A 19875-nucleotide genomic window follows, 5' to 3' on the forward strand; every position below is an offset into this window, starting at 1 on the left:
CCAATGGACCAAGATCAAGCTGGGTCTCTGAAGCAGTCAAAACTGAGAGTTTGGAGCACTGTGAGCAAGAGACATAGACAAAGCACAGTTAGTATGGACTGACCTGAAACGATCAGTGAAATGATATATTTTAATATATTGTGATTAATTACCTAACTTTTCACATTCAAAAAGAAAAATAATCTTCGGAGTATTTTAGTAATAGACTTGAAGACATCTAACTTGTCTAAGTAATGTTTTAACTTGTTCTTTCCCTATTTTAGCCTCTGATCCTACCTCATTTTCACTAGCATTCACTGCTAGATGTCCAATCACCCCCAGCCTTGTTGGTGAAAACCGAAACAAAGAAGTCATTAAGCACCTCTGCCATTTCCACATTTTCTGTTACTGTTTCCCCCCTCATCATTGAGTAAAAGGCCTTCCCTGTCCTTGGTCTTCTTGCTTCTAATGATGTTACCCTTTATGTCTCTAGCTAGTTTGATCTCATTTTGTGTCTTGGCATTTCTAATTTTGTCTCTATGTACTTGTGTTATTTGTTTATAGTCATCCTTTGTAATTCTAGTTTCCACTTTTTGTAGGACTCTTTTTTTATTTTTAGATTATTGAAGAACTCCTAGTTAAGGCAGGGTGGTCTCTTGCCATACTTCCTTTCTTTCCTACGCAGTGGGATAGTTTGCTCTTGTGCCCTTAATAATGTCTCTTTGAAAAACTGCCAACTGTTTTCTACTGTTTTTCCCCTTAGATTTGCTTCCCATGGGATCTTACCTACCAACTCCCTGAGTTTGCTAAAGTCTGCCTTGAAATCCATTGTCTTTATTTTGCTATTCTCCTTCCTAATATTCCTTAGAATCATGGACTCTACCATTTCATGATCACTTTTACCCAAGCTGTCTTCCACTTTCAAATTCTCAATCAGTTCCTCCCTATTTGTCAAAATAAAATCTAACACAGCCTCTCCACCAGTAGCTTTCTCCATGTTCTGAAATAAAAAAATTGTCTCCAATACATTCTATGAACTGTTGGATAATCTGTGCCTTGCTCTGTTATTTTCCCAACAGACTGTGACTGCTAAAGACAGGATAGGCAGATTTTAAGGATATTATTCCCAAAAGCAACGGCAGCATTTTTAAAATTAGCATCAAGAGAACAGCAACATTAGAAAACTGATCATCATGTTTGTAATAATTTTATAAAATTATGATAGCAGGAAAATTTCATTGGGTTAATAATGGTTTAAATCCCTCCAACATATATTGGCTTGTCCCTAGAATAACCGAAAACACAAAAGCTAATAAGCACAAACTTGGACTCTTTTCCTTCTGAATTATCCTGTTGTCTCTCAATCCTCATCTGCAGATTTAAAAATGCTAATAAGTTTCAAGAGCTCAAACCCAGAATAAACTTGTAATTGAAGGGTAAAAAGATTTAAGAAAAACTATTGAGGTACAGAATCTTGATATAAAATATTACAAAGTTTTTCTGGGAGACAATGGATCGGTGTTCACGATGTGTCCCCGTTAAGTATCCCGCTGCAGCGCATCTGCGGTCTGGAGAAACAGACTATCTAACTAGTAGATCAAATTTAAGGATTATCAAGAATTTCAGTCAACTGGTCAAACATGTTCCTGACAATGATTTTCTGGTCATAGGTCTGGTACTTAAGGTACTTAAGGTCCTCCAGCTGAATGTTGAAGGATTGTCTGCCGCCAAGTGGGAACTTATTGGTGTTCTGGCAAAGGAAGTTCTGACTGACATCATTTGTCTACATGAAACTCACATTGTGCTGAATGAAGCACATCAGTTCAAGATAACTGAAACATGGTAGAGCCACATACATCCATATTGATATATCGGATGCTGTCCATATTGAATTTTCACTCTTTTGCAACGCAACTGAAGTTGCTGGGTTTCAAATTGCATATGTATATAAGCCATCAAATGAAACATGGGGTTCACAAGTCCTCCCAAGGCGTAAGCATCCAGCAGTATAGGTTGGCAACTTTAATAGTCATAATAGCAAGTGGGGGTATGCGACTGCAGACCCAAATGATGAACTGTTGGGGTGGGCAATTAATAATGATCTTGCACTGGTCTATGACACTAAGCAGCCTGGCACTTTCCATTCAGCACATTGGCATAGGGACTACTGCCCAGACCTGTGCTGGGTCACGTCGTTTGCCAATCACCCACAGCCAGTGGCATGTACTGTACTGTAATTTTCCACACAGCCAACATTGTCCATCGTAGATTCAGATGGGAATGCGTCTTCCGATTACAGGAGCATTCCAAAGCCTAGATGGAACTTCCAGAAGGCAGATTGGGGCTCCTTTAAAGAGTATTTAGAACGGAGCATTGTAACCATCCCATTAAACATCATCTCCATGGAAGATGTAAACTGTCACTTCTGTTGTGCCATTTTTAAAGCTGCATGTGCAACATATCCATGCAGCTTCCAACCAGTGTGCATTTCATGTTTGAACAAGGATTGTACAGACTTTCTGAGGCAGTATGAGTAGTCAGGTAATCCGGAGATTGCTGACCATCTTATAGAATCATTGGATGCTGCTTGCCAGGCTCAATCCTTGAGGGGGCCACTTAGGGATCTGGGACAAAAATTGGTCCTGCTAGTGAAGGCAGGGGGCTGGACTCCATGGCCTTTCGAGGTCCCTTCCAGTTCTAGGAGATTGGTATATCTCCAATTATTACCTTTATTACCTAATAGGATGAAGCGACATAAGCTGAAGACTGGTTCAGCTTTCCTTGATCTGACTGCAGCATATGATATGGTTTGGCACACAGACCTTTTGGTGAAATTGTCTAGAACTATGCCAAGTTGATTAGTATGTGTGATGGCTCTGCTTTTGAGAAATCACCATTTCCATGTGCATATTGGTGATAGAACAAGTGCTTGGAGGCACCAGAAGAACGGCCTCCTGCAAGGATCACAATTATTTCTAAAGTTATTAAACTTGTATTCGAAGGACCTACCATATATCAGGTCTTGTAAGTTTGTTTATGCAGACATATGTCTCGGCACTCAGTCACACTCCTTTGACATACTTGAGAGTGTTCTGAATGCAGATATGGCAGCTACGGCCAATTATTGTCGTCGGTGGAAGTAAGACTGTGTCAAGTGTCTTTCACTTACATCATGCACAAGTGAGCCGAACATAGTTCTCAATGTTAACAAATAAAGCATTATTCACACCCGGTCTATCTAGGCATCACATTGGACATTGTGACCATCTTACAAAGACAGCAACTAAGGTCAAAATGCTCAACAACCTGCTTGGAAAACACGGGGCGTCAACGCCCAAACATTACACACTTCAGCCTTGGCACTCTGTTACTCAGTGGCGGAGGACTATGCTTCAGTATGTGCTCACTCATCTCACACAAAGATGATCGACATACAACTTAATTCCACCATGCATATTCAGGCACACTTACTCTATCACTGCAATATTGCTCTGCCCAGTGTTCATAGATAGGAAAGTGTAGCAAAGCTCGTGACGAAATTGTGTAATATGCCATATCTACTGTTAATTAAAATACTTGTTTAATCCACCACATGGTCATCTGCCCTCACATCTCCTTGTGTGGATAAGTTTACTGGGTGAAGGATTTATAGTAGAGGACACGTGGTGAGCTCCATGGTCTGCAGAGAAAGTGACAAATAATTATCTTGTCTCTGAACCCATTCAACGTCAACCTGGGTTTGATTTACCATGGAGGCAATGAAGCCTTCTGAACTGGTTTTGTACCAGACATGGAATTTGTGCTGCAGCAAAATTTTGGTGGTGTTTTAGAGATGGTTCCCTATGTCAATGTGGGCAGCCACAAACCATGACACACACTGCTGAGGACTGCAAAATGACTCAACTTCCTAGAGGTATTCATGTCCTGAACATCATTGATAAGAATGTTGTGGTTTAGCTTTACCGGATTGCAAACGCCAAATAAAGTTTAAATAAATAAATCATGTTAGGATGTCAAAATTCTGCACCTACAAGACAAAATGTAAGTGGTTTGCTTAGGTTATCAAACAGCTCTAGAAATAAAAAGACGTAACCCCTGCTTTTGGTCCTTCACGACTGTATAATGCATTCAATCTTACTCTCACTTAAATCACAGACAACACTGGGGCAAGATCAGCCCCAAATACAGGTCGGCTAGTTTGTTCATTAATTAGAAAGAAAGTTCCTCGATGATCTACCTACCACAGTACAAACACAGTGTCTGATTTATTTCGGAAGTAATACTTAGTATAGACAAATAATGGACAGTAGAGCTGACAGAATGGTAGAACATGCAATTATTTCTCTAAAAAATATTTTCTATATTTTTCTTTTCATTGACATCCTGTACTTAACTTGCCTATAAGATGAACAACATGAACAAAGCTTACCTGCTTTTTTACTAAGTTTGTACAAGAAGGTTTGCCGCGGGTCTGAATGATCTCGACATGTCAATTGTAATAAAGAACCCGACTTTTTCCACTTCTGCATAAACCAGAGACCTGTATGGTTACATACAGTGTATGTAAGTATATTTCAACAGTAAAATAAGAATCACTAAATGGCAATTAAATGTGTAAAGTACATGTCCATACATTACATCCCCCATTCTTTATTTCATGTTTATGTTTATGTTAGCATTATCAAGCCCACAACCATTGTATAGTTCTCTCAGCCATCATTGTTTCTTATCTGATATGTATTAATAAAGAATGAATACTGTCCTTAGTTAAACCAAAGTTAATATTCTTGGTGCTAGGGGAAAAACTTCTTTCACCAAAATATCAAGGTATGTCTTTAAATATTAACCATAAGGTAACATACAGACATACTCTCAACATTTTAAAACAATGTTTCATATGTTTTGATGCTGAAATATATAACCTGTCCAAAATATAAGAGAGACTCAAGTGTCACATCTCACCAAAACAAATGACTTTTTAGAATCACAGAGGTCAAGACTCATGGAAGGTAGGCAGAAAAGAAAGGGAAGGCATTCTCTGGACTGGGGAGAGGAATGGAGAAGAGGTCTCATTATTACACCCTTCTGGATGTTGTGCAACATCTCGTTTTCCCAGTTGATAAGTAAAGTCATCTGTCTAAATATGACTTTTCCGAAATTCTTACAAGCCTTTGTTATCGCTATAAAGCAGAAGAAAACTACCAGGTATTCTCAAGTGGTCACATATAAATATACCCAAAGTTTTAATGCTAGTCATGCTCAGTCCTAAAATGCTATATCACATATAATTATTTGAGTTTTCTGGAATATTAACTTAAAATTTATAATCCATTAAACATATGTAAAGCAATGAGGGTTATTGTAAGAAAATGTTATCTTGAGAAGTGATCAACCACAAGCGATCCAACTCTTTACAGATATAAACGCTTTCTGTATGATACCTAGAAAGGTCTAACCTTATTATTAAGATGACTACAGCCAACTAGACTCACTGCTGACTATAAAAATACTCAAATATCCACATCTCACATCATCTGGAATATTAAAAGCAAATAATAGGTTGTTCATGCTTAGTGTGTAATTTTTTGGGATAACTTATGGCAAAACTTTCCCCCCGACCACGGTAAAGCATGCATTGAGGGCTACATATTGTACATGCCAAGTTTCAAAAGCCCACTCAGTTTCACTGATATCCTCACAACTCCAGCAAATTATATTTGGGCAAATAATGCACAACAATTTTCACCTTTTTTCTATTCAGAAAATGTATGCACACAGATTATACATTTTCCTTAATTGTTTATTTGGTCTGTAGATTGTTAAGAACACAAGAATGGCCGAACTGGGTCAGACCAATTGAACATCTATCCCAGTATCCTGTCTTCCGACAGTGGCCAATGCCAAACAGCTCAAAGGGAATGAACAGAACAGGGAAATTATCAAGTGATCCATCCCATCGTCCAGTCCCAGCATCTGGTAGTCAGAGGCTTAGGGACACACAGAGCAAGGGGGTTGCATCCCTGATCCTCTTGGATAATAGCCATTGATGGACCCATCCTCCATGAACTTACCTAATTCTTTTTTTAACCCAGCTATACTTTTGGTCTTCACAATATCCTAGGGCAACTAGTTCTACAAATTGACTGTGTGTTGTGTGAAGTAGTTTGTTTTGTTTGTTTTACACCTGCTGCATATTCATTTCATGGGGTGACCCCTGGTCCTTGTGTTATGTGAAAGGGTAAATAAAACTTCCTTATTCACTTTCTCTACACCATTCATAAGTTTAAAGACTTCTCTCATATCCCCCCCTTATTCATCTCTCTTCTAAGATGAACAGTCCCAGTCTTTTTAATTTCTCCTCATATGGAAGCTGCTCCATACCCTTAATCATTTTTGTTGCTCTTCTCTGTGCCTTTTCCATTTCTAATTTATCTTTTTCGAGGGGCGACCAAAACTGCACGCAGTATTCAAGGTGTGGGAACACCATTGTTCACTAGCAGTTTGTTGAGCGCATTTGATATTCAATATTTGAACTGTGTTGGTTAGTTTTTATGAATGCAAGGATCACAGGTGTTTTTGTACATTGTATGCATTTAACTGTTTATAGTATTTGTTTTCTTTTAAGATTTGTTGAATTATATCATAGCTAGGTATTTATCAATAAACTAATCTTAGAAGGTTATACCTTGAAAAATATTTTAACATAAAAACTGGTTCAAACAGATTGATGTGCTCTTATAATTGTTGTCTTTTTTCCAATTAAGGTTTTATACTTGCCTCTTTCTCCGTTTGTTCCTAAAAGCAGAGTGTAAGAATGTGCCTGATTTTCCTAATCCAAAGAATACACAAAGACCTAGAAGTGCCTTTTATTAACATTTCAAAGGCAAGAGATGCCTACTCATTTTTCTCCTGAACATATTTATCCTGAATTCATACTACTGAAAATAACGTTGAAGCTTTTACCTGTATTAACAAGAGCACTGCTGTTGTAGAGGGTACCAAGATGTGGTCCAGAGAGAGACAGGAAGGTGTGAAGTTTGTTGAGGTAATATTTAAACCGAGGTCTTGTGAGCACTGAACGGATTATTAAATTGCCCAGCGAATGTCCAATAAAACTATTTAAAAAGAAAAACAGTGTAAAATGAAACCTTGGGGAAATTCTTTTTATTTTATTTTTCCTTAAAGTGAAATTTGATGCCTTTATAAATGTTTTAAGGAATAAATAAATGGATTATTTCCACTCTCCCCCCCGCCCCCGGCTTCATAATGTTAAGTAATAAAACAAAACAAAAAAACCAAACTACTATATGTTTCAGTATTTTCCAAACTGCCCAACTAGCTTAGAAAGAAGTCTTTTGTGAGCTCCTCAGAATTGTTAAACACATAAAAAACCTATTTCAGTTAACACATCAGCCAATTTTTTTCAAGTTTACTGTTTCTGAACCAGTTATACACCAACTACAGAGAAAACTTTTTAAATGTCATGTGAATGACTGAATAAGACATCATTTTGGTATTTAATGATTGTGGAGGTTAGTGGGATGGATGCTTGTCAGTTGCCAAGACAACCTGTATGATGCAGACTCTAGAAGTATTCCTGGGAGGAAGAAAATGTCATTTAAGACAATCTGGATAGATACTTTATTTTTGGTGGAAGCAACATCTCAGGTGGATTTGCTTGAGGAATGGACTAAAGAGCTGAATACTTAGCTTTATGGTTCAGTTGTTCCTCCAGAGTGGTGAGCAAGTCGAGCTAGCTGCAAAATTAAGATAGCTACGGCTCACAGGAGTATATCAAATGTGTTACTGCCACTGGTAAAGAGGAGCGGAGCATTTCTTCTTCACCTATCTGAAAGTTGGGCACACCTAGCAGGACAAGTATATCCCTGTCCTATGCTTTATCGTACCAGACATACACCATGTACATGCCTCTCCTCTTAAAGCAAGTATTTTAAAAGGATTTTTCCATTAAATGTGCTGCAAAGTAAACTCGGCTCAAATGACCCAAATAGCTTATTATAGTGGTGCAACAGAAGGGAAATGAGAACACCCACTGAGATGAATGGAAAAGTTCATACTACAAACTGAAACAATAGCGCTGAGATGTAATGTCTACTCGGTGTTCTCACTGAGCTGAGAACATCCCATTGAGATGAATGGACCACATCACACATTTCTGAGCCTTGTATATGGGTATGTAGAAAAGCCATCTCCTTCCATTATTTCTCTATCCTTATTTTTTAAAGGCCAACGCTTCTAAGTGCTCTAAAATCTGCATGCTTGTGTGATTTTCTTGAAATTTGCAATGCCTTGTGAGCAGAGGTGAAAGTAAGCCAGTACGGCATACCGGTAAGAAAGTGGCCGAAGCATTAGGTACAAATAGGTAAAATAGGCTAGGTTTAACTGTAGTAATAACAAAAAATCAGATTTATCTCTTGAATTAAATATATTTTACATTCTCTAGAAACAAAATGCTCCCTTTCAGTTTTTACTTCTTGTCGGGTGGAAGACGTTCACGTGATTCTGAACATTAGCTTTTGAGTGCCATCATGGTAACCACTTGCTTCTTATTGGTCAAGTCTGTCATGTCAGGCGCGCAATTTACAGTAGAAAGCACCCGGTGTGATTGTCCCTTCCGTTGGAACAATATAATTAAATGTAATTGCTTGCAGAATCAAACACTGCATAATTCAGCCTTCACTAAGAGGGAACGACTAACCAGAGGGGAGATGTTGCTGGAAGGGGCCCATGTTGTGAAATCCATGAAGGCAGAATGGATTGCAGCAAACATCCCTCTCTGCAAGCAAACTGACCACCCCTAAGCGTAGCTGGAGAGGGAATCAGAGTTGACCTCGGAGATTAGGGGAGCTGAAAGGTGGCAGGCGGGAGGTGGGGAGGTTGTTTAAGGACTGCAATGCAAGCAGAGGGGTGGCGCTGCGCTCTGCTTCCAGCCCTTGGGTTCATTCATTATTCAGCCAGCTGCGGGAGGGAGAGCTCACCTGGCTGCAACTGGGGAGAACCAGAGCCAGGGATTCTCCTTCCTTCTCCTGTGCCGGGGCTCTTTGGGGGAGTCTCTGCAGCAGTCCCTGTTGCTGGCAGCTGTGGGGTGCCAGTGGCAGGAACCAGCAGCAGGGAAGGCAAGGCATAGGACTTGGCAGCGCACAAGTTGGGTTCCAAAGCAGCTGGCACCCCGGGTGAAACTTCTTCATCTCACACCTCTTTCCCACTGTGGGGGCTTGCTACTGTTTGCTGGTCTGTCGCTGCCCCAGCCTCTGCCTATCTTACGGGTATGTTTAAACTTAGAAGTGAGGAAATGGAGGATTGTCAGTTAAAAAGAACAGCAACAAATGAAGGAGCTGAAAGTCATTCACAAAAGGGTATATCTACACAGCCAACGTTAAAGCGCTGCCGCAGCAGCGCTTTAACATGGCTGTGTAGTCGTGGCTCCAACACTGGAAGAGAGCTCTCCCAGTGCTATAATAAAACCACCTCCACGAGGGGAATAGCCCCCAGTGCTGTAGCACTGTCTATACTGCCACTTACTGCGCTGAAACTTTCCTTGCTCGGGGGGGAGGAGGAGTGTTTTTTCACACTCCTGAATGAGAAAAGTTTCAGCGCTCTAAGTGGCAGCGTAGACAGTTCTGGTAGCTCATCCCCACATGGAGGTGGTTTTATTACAACGTTGGGAGAGTTTTCTCCCAGCACTGGAGCCGCAACTACACAGCCACATTAAAGTGTTGTTGTGGCAGCATTTTAACATCGGCTGTGTAGACATACCTTAAAGCTATTACCAATACTCTAGAATAAAACTAATAGACAGCTACTGTATCAAAGTCACACAAAGAGATTCATGAAGTTAAGTGTGTAGGAGTGGAGGTGGGAAGGGAGGTTGTAATACGACCGTACCAGTAAGAAATGAAGTTACTTTCACCCCTCCTTGTGAGAATGCTAAAAAAGGTTCTAGTGACCCTCATTTGGGTCATTTGAGCCATGCGTTCTAGAGAGATTTGCTTTTTTTCAAAAAATTTCTCGGGGTGCTTGTGTGGTTTTTCCCCTCAGAACTAGAGATAAGGCTATCATGGAGATGCAGGGCAAAATGGTCTCAATTGGTCATTTTTACCCAAGGTAGTGCATGGCACCCACTAAGTCTTTGGGGGATCCAAATTGTGTAAGGTATCTAAGAACATGTCCACTTCTTCGCCTGCATAGATGTTCAGTCTGAAATTATTACAGTGTGCATGCACCAATAAAGAAAAAAAACCAGAGGGTTTCTATGCGGCCACTTATGCTTGCCTGGGTAACTCAAGAGAATGTGCTGATGCCATTGCCCCTAATGAACATCTCACCACTGACATCACTAGTCTGAAACTTTGTGCACCTTTGCAGTGAAGAGTTAGTATTTCATGTTGCTTGCTAAAAGCGGTCTCTGTTATAACATATTTTACTTTATGAAGCGGCTTACTGTGAACACAGAATAGTCAGCAGCCAGTTGTGTCAATGAAGAGGGGTGGTAAGCAAGCCTTGGACTGGTTGTTTGACAAAATCTGTATTTTACTCGCCCCTGGGGAAGCAAGGAGACAGGGGTAAGTTGCTACTTTCTGATCTTGGGGCAGATTAATGTGGTGTTTCCAAAGACACATAGTGGGAGGTTTGGAACGGACAGTGCAGGTGTCTTGATTGCGGAGGGAAAAGAAATGTGTGGGTTGCCAATGTGTGGATTCTCAGCAATTCCTAGATTATGAGGTTGCAGAATTTTGTGGGACAGCAAGGAGTACACCATGACAGGGGAATTGCTTACTATCGGTTAATTTGGCTTAGTATGCAAATTGAGGGATCTGATATGTGCAGCTGCCTAAATGACTACTAAGTCCTACCAACCAGTCTTTTCCTGTTCAAAACGTTAGGAAATCTAATGGAAAAAGACTGTTAACATAGCGTTAAGGTTATTTGGTAGCATGTCATCTCTTTGCAGAACACAGAGTTGAACAAAACAAACTTCTGAAAACCAAGCAATGCCTGGCTAAGGATGCCCATGTAACCGTAACTCTGCCCTCTGTCAGCAATGCCCCAATATGCCCTGTTAATGCATATACCTTTACTCTGCCAATTCAAGAGTTTCTGAAATACATATATATATACACACACACACACTCTTCACCTCCTTTTAAAAGCAGGATTAGAACTAACACTACTGAAGGACAAAGAGGGGAAGATTGCCCACGCCACTTTTCTTCTACCTTCTTCGAGCAATGCCTCAATATGCACATACTCACACTAGCCCCTGGTGCTACATGGTTCAGCTGTCTCCAGATCTTGGTGTACACTTGCACACTTAGTCAATTCCCCAGAAAGAATACCACACATTACAATTTAAGAACCACCTCACAGCCTTTTACAACTCCCTTACACTTACTGACAGGATACCATCTCACCCTATAATTCCTCTTAACCGTTATTAAAGCATTAGAATCCTTTCATTTTCCACTTCAATGCTGACAACATCCTTTGTAATAAAAGCCCTATGCCCTGATAACCTACATAATTCTGCATTTAAATGATGCGTACTGGATCCTGAAGGTACACATGCAGCTCATTCCTTTTCTTGCAAAACATGAGGGTGCAAAACACAGATCTGAAATCATAATCACAGCTCTGTCACACCCTTCAAAGTAATCTGCATGTGTTCTCATATCACAAACACATCTTTACCAAGCAAGCCCAATTACGGCTTCCACCATATTGATGTCACCTGGAGTGTATGCAAAAAATTCCATTGGCTACTGTCAGCTCCAAGGGACCAGAAGAAAGATAACATGGGTAGCTCCTCCTTTTCTGTTTAGATCCATTAGTAATGTTAGATGGAATCCTCTGGGTGAGAGCAAATGGGTTGTAAAAGGAGGTGAAGAGCTTGTACATTTCAACAACTGTGGGGTTAGCAGAGTAAAGGTATGTGCATTAACAAGGCGTATTGGGGCTTTGCTGAGAGAGGACAAAGTTGAGGGTGCCTGGGCAATCTTAACTGTGCATTTCCTGGTTTTCAAAAGTTGTGAGTTTTGCTCAACTCAGTGTTCTGCAAGGGGAGGACATAACACCAAGCAACTTTAATTCTGCATTAACAGTTTTTTTGCCACTGAATTCATAGTTACAATAAGTGATTCCACGAGATAGTGGCCCACTCTGTCAGGTACTGATCTTAACAGTCACAGAAATGTGGAGTTGGAAGGGACCCTGAGAAGTCATAAAATCCAGCCCCACACTATTGCAGGACTAAGTAAACCTAGACCATATCTGACAGCTATTTGTCCAACCTGTTTTTTAAAACTTCCTATGATAGGAAATCAACAACCCCCACCGGAAACATATTCCAGAGCTTAACTATCCTTATAGTTTGGAAGCTTTTCCTAATATCCATGGGTGTGCACAAAGAGGGGAAAGCAGAAGCCTGGGTTTCCCCAATAATCGGTAGGAGCACAGAATTCCTCTGGCCCCGTGGCCAGGGCGACTCCAAAAGCAGCAAAATTTAAATTTCTGCGCACACCCCTGCTAATATCTAACCTAAATCTTGCCTGCTGCAGATTAAGCCTGTTACTTCCTATATTTCCTTGAGTGGACATGGAGAATGGTTGCTCACCATTCTCTTTATAATAGCCCTTAATTTATTTGAAGACTTATCAGGTCCTCCCTCAGTCTTCTTTTCTCACAATTAAACATGCCCAGTTTTTTTTAAACTTTTCCTCAAAGGTCAGGTTTTCTAAACCTTTTATCATTTTTGTTACTGTCCTATGGAATCTCTCCAATTCGTCCACATCTTTCCTGAAGTGTGGAGCCCAGAATTGAACACAGATTCCAGCTGAGGCTTCCCCAGTGCCAAGTAAAGGGGGACAACTGCCGCCCCTATATTACATATGACACTCCTCTTAATGCATCCCAGAATGATACTGGTCTTTTTTGCCATTGCATCACTTTATTAACCCAATCAATTTCTGATCGACTATAATCCTTAGTTCTTTTTCAAAAGTACTAACACCTAGGCAGTTATTATCCATTTTGTAGTTAAGCATATGATTTTTCCTTCCTAAATGAAGTATTTGCACTTGTCTTTATTGAATTTCATCTTGCTGAATTCAGACCAATTCTCCAATTTGTCAAGGCCTTTTTTTATTCTAATCCTGTCCTCCAAAATCCTTGCAACCCTCCAAGCTTAGTGTTATCTGAAAATTTTATAAGCATATTCTCCACTCCATTATCCAAGTGACTAATGATAATACTGAATAGTACCAGACAGAGGACTGATCCCTGCAGAACGCCACTAGATACATTCTCCCAGTTTGACAGCAAACCACTAATAACTACTCTTTGGTATGGTCTTTCAAAGAGTTGTGCATCCACCTTTCAGCAATTTCATTTGGACCACATTTCCCTAATTTGCTCATGAGAATGTCATGGGGGATGTCATAAATATAAAGGGAAGGGTAACAACCTTTATGTATGCCGTAACATAAAATTCCTCCTGGCCAGAGGTACAGAATCATTTTACTGATAAAGGGTTAATCAGTTCAATTAACCTAGCTGGCACCTGACCAAAAGGACCAATGGGAAAAGAAGATACTTTCAAATCGGGGGAAGGGGGTTGTGCTCCCTTTGTTGTTCCCTCTGGATAGAGAGAGACCAAGCAGGTAAATCATCTCTTGAAAAGATATCTTGACATAATACATCTAATATTACAGAAATTGTAAGTAAAGGCAAGGAAATGTGTTAGATTATCTTTTGTTTTCGCTTGTGAATTTTCCCTATGCTAACAGGGGGGTTTATTTCTATTTTTGTAACTTTGAGGTTGAGCCTAGAGGGGAATCCTCTGTGTTTTAAATCTTTTTACCACCCTGTAAAATTACCTTCCATCCTGATTTTATAGAGGTGCTTCTTTTACTTTTTTCTTTATAATAAAGTTCTTCTTTTAAGAACCTGATTGATTTTAGTGTCCTAAAAATAAAGGGTCTGGTCTGTACTTTTATTAAAGGCAATTGGTTGGTATATTATTCTCAAGCCTCCCCAGGAAAGGGGGTAAAGGGGCTTGGATGGATATTTTGGGGAAATAGGAACTCCAAGTGGTCCTTTTCCTGAATCTTTGTCTAAATCACTTGGTGGTGGCAGTAATACCATCCAAGGACAAGGAAAGGGTTTGTGCCTGGGGGGAGTTTTTAACCTAATCTGGTAGAAATAAGCTTAGAGGGTCTTTCATGTGGGTTCCCACATCTGTTAGCCCAGGGTTCAGAGTGGGGAGGGAATCCTGACAGGGGACTGTGTCAAAAGCTTTACTAAAATCAAGACATATTGCATTGACTGCTTCCTCCACATCCACTAGGCTGTTATCACTTCCAAAATAGGAAATTAGGTTGGTTTGGCATGATTTGGTCTTGAAAAATCCATTTTGGCTATTCCTTACAACCCTATTATCCTCCAAGTGCTTACAAATGGATTGTTTCATAATTTGTTCTAGTATCTTTCCAGGAATTGGAATTAGGCTGTGTGATAAATGAAGGGGGGGCATAGCTCCTTTTTATGGACACCCAGCCAGCCAGTTAGCTATAAAATCCCAGTTAGTAGCTGTTCTCTACTTGCTTTACCTGTAAACGGTAAAAAAAAAAAAAGCCCATAGGTAAAAAGAAGGGAGTGAGCACCTAACCAAAAAAGCCAATGGGAAGGCTAGAACTTTTAAAAATTGAAACAAGACTCCCCTTTAGTCTGTTGTTTTTGTTTTCCGAAGAGCGGAGACACAGAGCAATCTGTAAGCAGCTTTAAAACCAGGTATGAAAAAGCATTAATTCATCCCTCAAACCTACTTATCTGAAACCCCAGATATGTAAGTGAATCAGGGAATGTCTAGGAAGACACCATTAGGGTTATTTTTATTGGCTTATGGACTCCTTTGTGCTAACCCCAGATGATTTTGTTTTGCTTGTAACCTTTAAGCTAAACCTTAAGAGAGCTATCTTGATGCTTAATTTTTGTAATTGTTTTTTTAAGATTTAGCAAAAAGCCTAAGTTTCAAATGTGTTTTCTTTTTGGGGGGTTTAATAAAATTTACCTTTTTTAATAACAGGATTGGATTTTTGTGTCCCTAAGAGGTTTGTGCATATGTTGTTTAATTAGCTGGTGGCAACAGCTGATTTCCTTTGTTTTTTTAGCTCAGCTCTTCCCCCCGGGGACGGGGGGGCATGAGGCTACCACACAGGAAGGAATTCCCAACTGTTCCTTCTTGGGTTCTCAAAAGGGAGGATGGGGGTTTACACTTGGGTGGTGGCAGCATCTACCCATTCAAGGTCAGAGAGAAGCTATGACCGTGGGAGTTTAATACCAGCCTGGAGTGGCCAGTATTAATATTTAAAATCCTTGCAGGCCCCCACCTTCTGCACTCAAAGTGCCAGAGTGGGGAATCAGCCTTGACGGGCTGACTAGTCTATCATTTCCAGGGTCCTCTCTGTTCCCCTTTTTAATGACAGGTACTATGTTTGCCCTTCTATAGTCTTCTGGGACCTCACCCATCTCCTAGGAGTTCTCAGAGATAATTGCTAATAGTTCTGAGATTGTTTCAGCTAGTTCCCTAAGTATCCTAGGATGAATTTCATCAGGACTTGAATACATCTAACCTATCTGAATATTCTTTAACCTTTGCTAGTAGCCTAAATAGACAAGACAGAGAAAATGTGGAAGACAGGGAAACTAATGCACGGAAAAAAGAGACTTGCCCAAAGACACACAGGAAGATTGAGGCAGAACCAGGAACTAAACACAGATCTCCTGAATTCCTGTCTACTGTCTGAACCACAAGACATTCTACTACTGTATTCCTAAACAAAATCTATGTTAAAATGGAGTTAAGGCTGAGAATACTTATAAGTAATTTAGTCTAAAAAAACTTGCATCTGAAGAAGTGGGTATTCACCCACGAAAGCTCATGCTGCAGAACGTCTGTTAGTCTATAAGGTGCCACAGGATTCTTTGTTGCTTTTACAGATCCAGACTAACACGGCTACCCCTCTGATGCATGGATGTTGTAATTATCTCCAAAACAAGAATCATAACCCAGGAAATTCAGAGTTAAGGTTAATCTTAAAGCAAATTCAAATATCTTAAGGTATAGATGTACATACAGTTAAATCAATCAATCCCCTTCACTCTTCCCTAACTGTGCATTTCTATACAGAGCACCTCATATTTTAAAGGGATAAAATTTTGTTAAAATCAGGATTTTTGTTTCTTAACAGAACAGAGTTTGACAGTTCTTTATATCATTTTAGATCACTTTTTCTACTGCAGTTCTGAGGTCTATACTAGAGAACACAGTGGCATTGAGTTAGGACTGTGTTTTCCAATTCAAGTTGTAAGGGAAAAAACGCTGTAACCTTCTATACAGTCACATTAAGACAACAGTAGAGTGTTTGGAGAAGATGACACAGCCTTGCATTTATTGACTTTCTGAATAATAAAGATTTGAGACAGTTCTCATTCCCCCTATGATATGTTATGTGAAGCATACAAATAAGCCAGCACAACTTCTACCCAAGTTCAGGAAATTAATATCCAAAGTTGCTGCCAAAAAAAAAAAGTTACTTATCTTGAAGAACATCACTTATTGTAAGGGAAGTAACATTTTTTTTTTTTTTTTTAGTGACTATCAATATGTATTCCACTCTTGGAGACTCCCAACCGTAGAACCATAAAGGAAGTGGGATACTGGAGTCTCAGAAAGGTAAAGATTGAAGGACTGGCTTGCCAAATGAAACATCAAGTGCTTTGTAAACGTATGGACTCAACTCCAAGTGGCAGCCTTAAGAAATCTCTACATTAGGAGTATTTTTAAGACAAGTCACAGAAGCAGTCTGAGCTCCAGTGGAGTGAACTTTTATCAGACCAGAAGGATTACATTTAGCATTCCAATAAGAGAAAGTAATGTAACCGGAAATAACTCTTCCGGCATAGACCTCGAACAATCTGGATTAAACTCTGAAGGTTTTGGTTTTGTTTAAATAAAAAGATAATGATGCAGCAACAAGTAAGGAATGTAGACTTCTTTCACATCATTCATGTGGGGTTTTGGAAAATATATAGGTAAACAAGTTGTTTGATTAATGTGGAAATCAAAGACAATTTTAGAAATAAAACTAGGGTGAGACTGAACCGATACCATGTCTCTATGAAAAGCTCTATAAAGTGGACCTGACATTCAAGTCTGAATTTCCCCCCACTTTGCAGGCCAAAGAAACAGCAACTGGATATGGAGTCCTCATAGAGATGATGCAGAGAATACGTGGCTAATGACTAAAACGGTGGTTTCGTTAAAGCAGCATGTACCAAATGCAAATCCCATGAAGGAAATACGTGTACTAACCCTTTGAAAAATTTAAGACACCACTGGATGGGAACAGACCTTATAGTTTTGAACTTGGGAATGGGAAGCCAATATAACCACTAAATGAAGTCTTATAGTATTGGAGAGGCCAGCTAACCTTATATATAGCAGATAGTACAACATAAATGGGCTGTCTGTAGAAAAAAGTGAGACAAGATGCTGCTGTGCCCAAAAGCAAATCACTATCATCTGGCATCATATGTAGATCTTGTAAAGTCCTTTCTACTTGTGATGGGCCCCATTCACCACGCTGGCCCTTTTGCTAGCCATCATGGGGATTAGCTCCACAGGTCGGTATGCCCTCTTCTGATGGTGCCTTGCCTGCCATCACATCTGCTCCTGGACTCATGTCACTCCACGGACTGTTGCATCCTCTTCATGACACAGCCCTTCGGCCATGTCACGATCTATGCTTCCCCATTTTGGGGGCTCTGCAGTCAACAGTCCAGCCACTTCCCCAGTGGCAAGTGGGGAGAACCTGGGCCTGCCCACTACTCCAAGTCCCAGCCCAGAGACTTTGTAAGATGGCAGCCATGTGTCCTCTCCAACTCCTCAGTGCATTTCCCTGGGCCACTACCCCATAGCCCCAGCACCTTCTTTGCCCTCGGCTCAGGACTTCAGCATGCCAGTTCTAGAAGCCAGACAGCTTTCTTGCTCCCCGTTCTAGCCCAGCACTGCTCTGTCCAGGGTGCTAGCTTCCATCCACCTGCAAGGCATCCAGTCCTCCCTCCTTGAGCTCCAGAAGTAACTGACCCAGCTCTGCCCTGCAGCTCTTCTTATGTGGGTCACTGAAGGGGCAGGCTCCTCACAGCCCCTTTCCTATTGACTGCTTCCTGCACAGTCTTCTTAGGTCCTATTAACCTCTTGTATGCCAGTGTGGATCAGAAGCTCCATTATACTACTATTAACTAAGATCTTCTGGGCGTCCAAGGAAAATGACTTTCACATCAGTTAAGCAGCAAGCAGCCAAGCTGTGAGATGTCATGTTTGTAGATCTGTATGTAGGGTTTTCCGCCATCCTAAAATATTGATCTAATGCAACAGTCAGTGATATCAATGTACAAATGAACAGCCTTAGTAATTCTGGGAACCACAACTGTCTGGAGCAAGATGGTGCATTAGAATGTACCCGAGAATCTAAAAACAAAGGCTCTAAAAATACAGCTACCTGAATAAATTTACATTAACTATGAAACTAGCCTACAGTATAACTATATACAACTGTTTGCATAGGATTAATCTGTAACCACTATAGGGAAAAAAAGACAGTGCTAGCCTTTCTCCTTCTACACTATGGCTAAAAGCAACTTCAAGGGGACAGTGAGCTTCATGATAAATTCCTGCAACTGCACTAAGTAAACCACGTTTCTCCTAAAAACAAATCACTAGCAATACAAACAAAAGGATTTGGAATGAACTGTTTTATTGTACATCAGAATCCCATCACTTTCATTTCCAATTAGCAAAGAGAGTTTAATGAGCAAATAACCAACTTCTTGGAATTTATGCTGTTTAAACCGAAAGGTTTAAGTGAACAACACACTAAATAAGTAAGTCTTTAATATCACCTTCTAACAAAAAAAATGGTGAGAATGTTCTCACAAAGAGATTCTGAGCACAAAGTTTTTTTTGAAAGTGTATGCTATATAAATCCACCCCACACATGTAGATCATGAATGAAAGTAGCTATAGCATGCCATGATATCCCTGCAGTAAGGGATAGTAGTATGAAATCCTGAACAGTAGGTGGGAATATTACAAAGCACTCTGAGCACAAGTTTTCACTCATTCATTGGAAAATAGTAAAATGGACATATTGTACCATAAACCAAATAATAAAAACTATAAACATGTATTCCAATCTAGATCAATTCTGTATTATAAAATGAAACACAGTACAATCTCACTATTCCATACTAACATGTGAAAGTCTCAGTGTACGTTAGTACAGTTTCCTGATAAATGAATATCACACTCCCAAAAGGATTGAGACACTATTGTCTTTTCAACTTGCATTACTGCCACAGCACACACACAAGCCCTGGGATACTTAATATTATAGGAATATAAAAATCGTGACAGTAGATAGCATTATAAACATAAAGGATGTTGAAAAAGATGAGATTTTTGGAAGCAGATACATAAGTTGAAGGGAGTCAGCAGGGTTCTTTTCTATGCAATTATGTTTGCATGTAGAAGTGATAAGCCACGTGGCCACATTTTGGACAGGAGTTTTGTATAAGTGACGCTGTGAACCCACAAAAGGACACAGCTACAATAATGAAGGTGAGCAATGAAATTCATCACAGCACAATTTAGCAAAATGGAGGTAGAAGTAGTTGTGGAGCTGTACCAAGTTTTGGAGTGGATAACAGGTGAATTTTGTTTGAGGGTAGCAAAGTGAGATCATAGTTGAGAAAGTAGATCACTGTCTGGAATACTTCTCTCACTTCACAGGAGAAAATGTGTTTTATTAGTGCTCAGGT

The 19875-nt window shown here is 40.0% G+C and overlaps 1 protein-coding gene across 4 annotated transcripts in view; it reads right to left on the bottom strand.

The window, feature by feature from the left end:
- Positions 1-19875, bottom strand: part of FAM135A (family with sequence similarity 135 member A) — a 158497-nt gene that overhangs the window by 15405 nt on the left and 123217 nt on the right. For 3 of the 4 annotated variants that reach the window (XM_039529293.1, XM_039529296.1, XM_039529294.1), the window contains exons 19-20: positions 6943-7094; positions 4409-4519 (exon numbers count right to left, since the gene is read on the bottom strand). In XM_039529293.1, coding sequence (XP_039385227.1) covers positions 4409-4519; positions 6943-7094 — 263 coding nt within the window. Of the gene's footprint in view, positions 1-4408; positions 4520-6942; positions 7095-10441; positions 10541-19875 lie in introns of those variants that run through there. The other variant, XR_005595899.1, reaches the window with a different exon arrangement.

The sequence above is a fragment of the Mauremys reevesii genome, linkage group 3 (genome assembly GCF_016161935.1).
Source record: "Mauremys reevesii isolate NIE-2019 linkage group 3, ASM1616193v1, whole genome shotgun sequence".
Classification (NCBI taxonomy): Eukaryota; Metazoa; Chordata; order Testudines; family Geoemydidae; genus Mauremys; species Mauremys reevesii.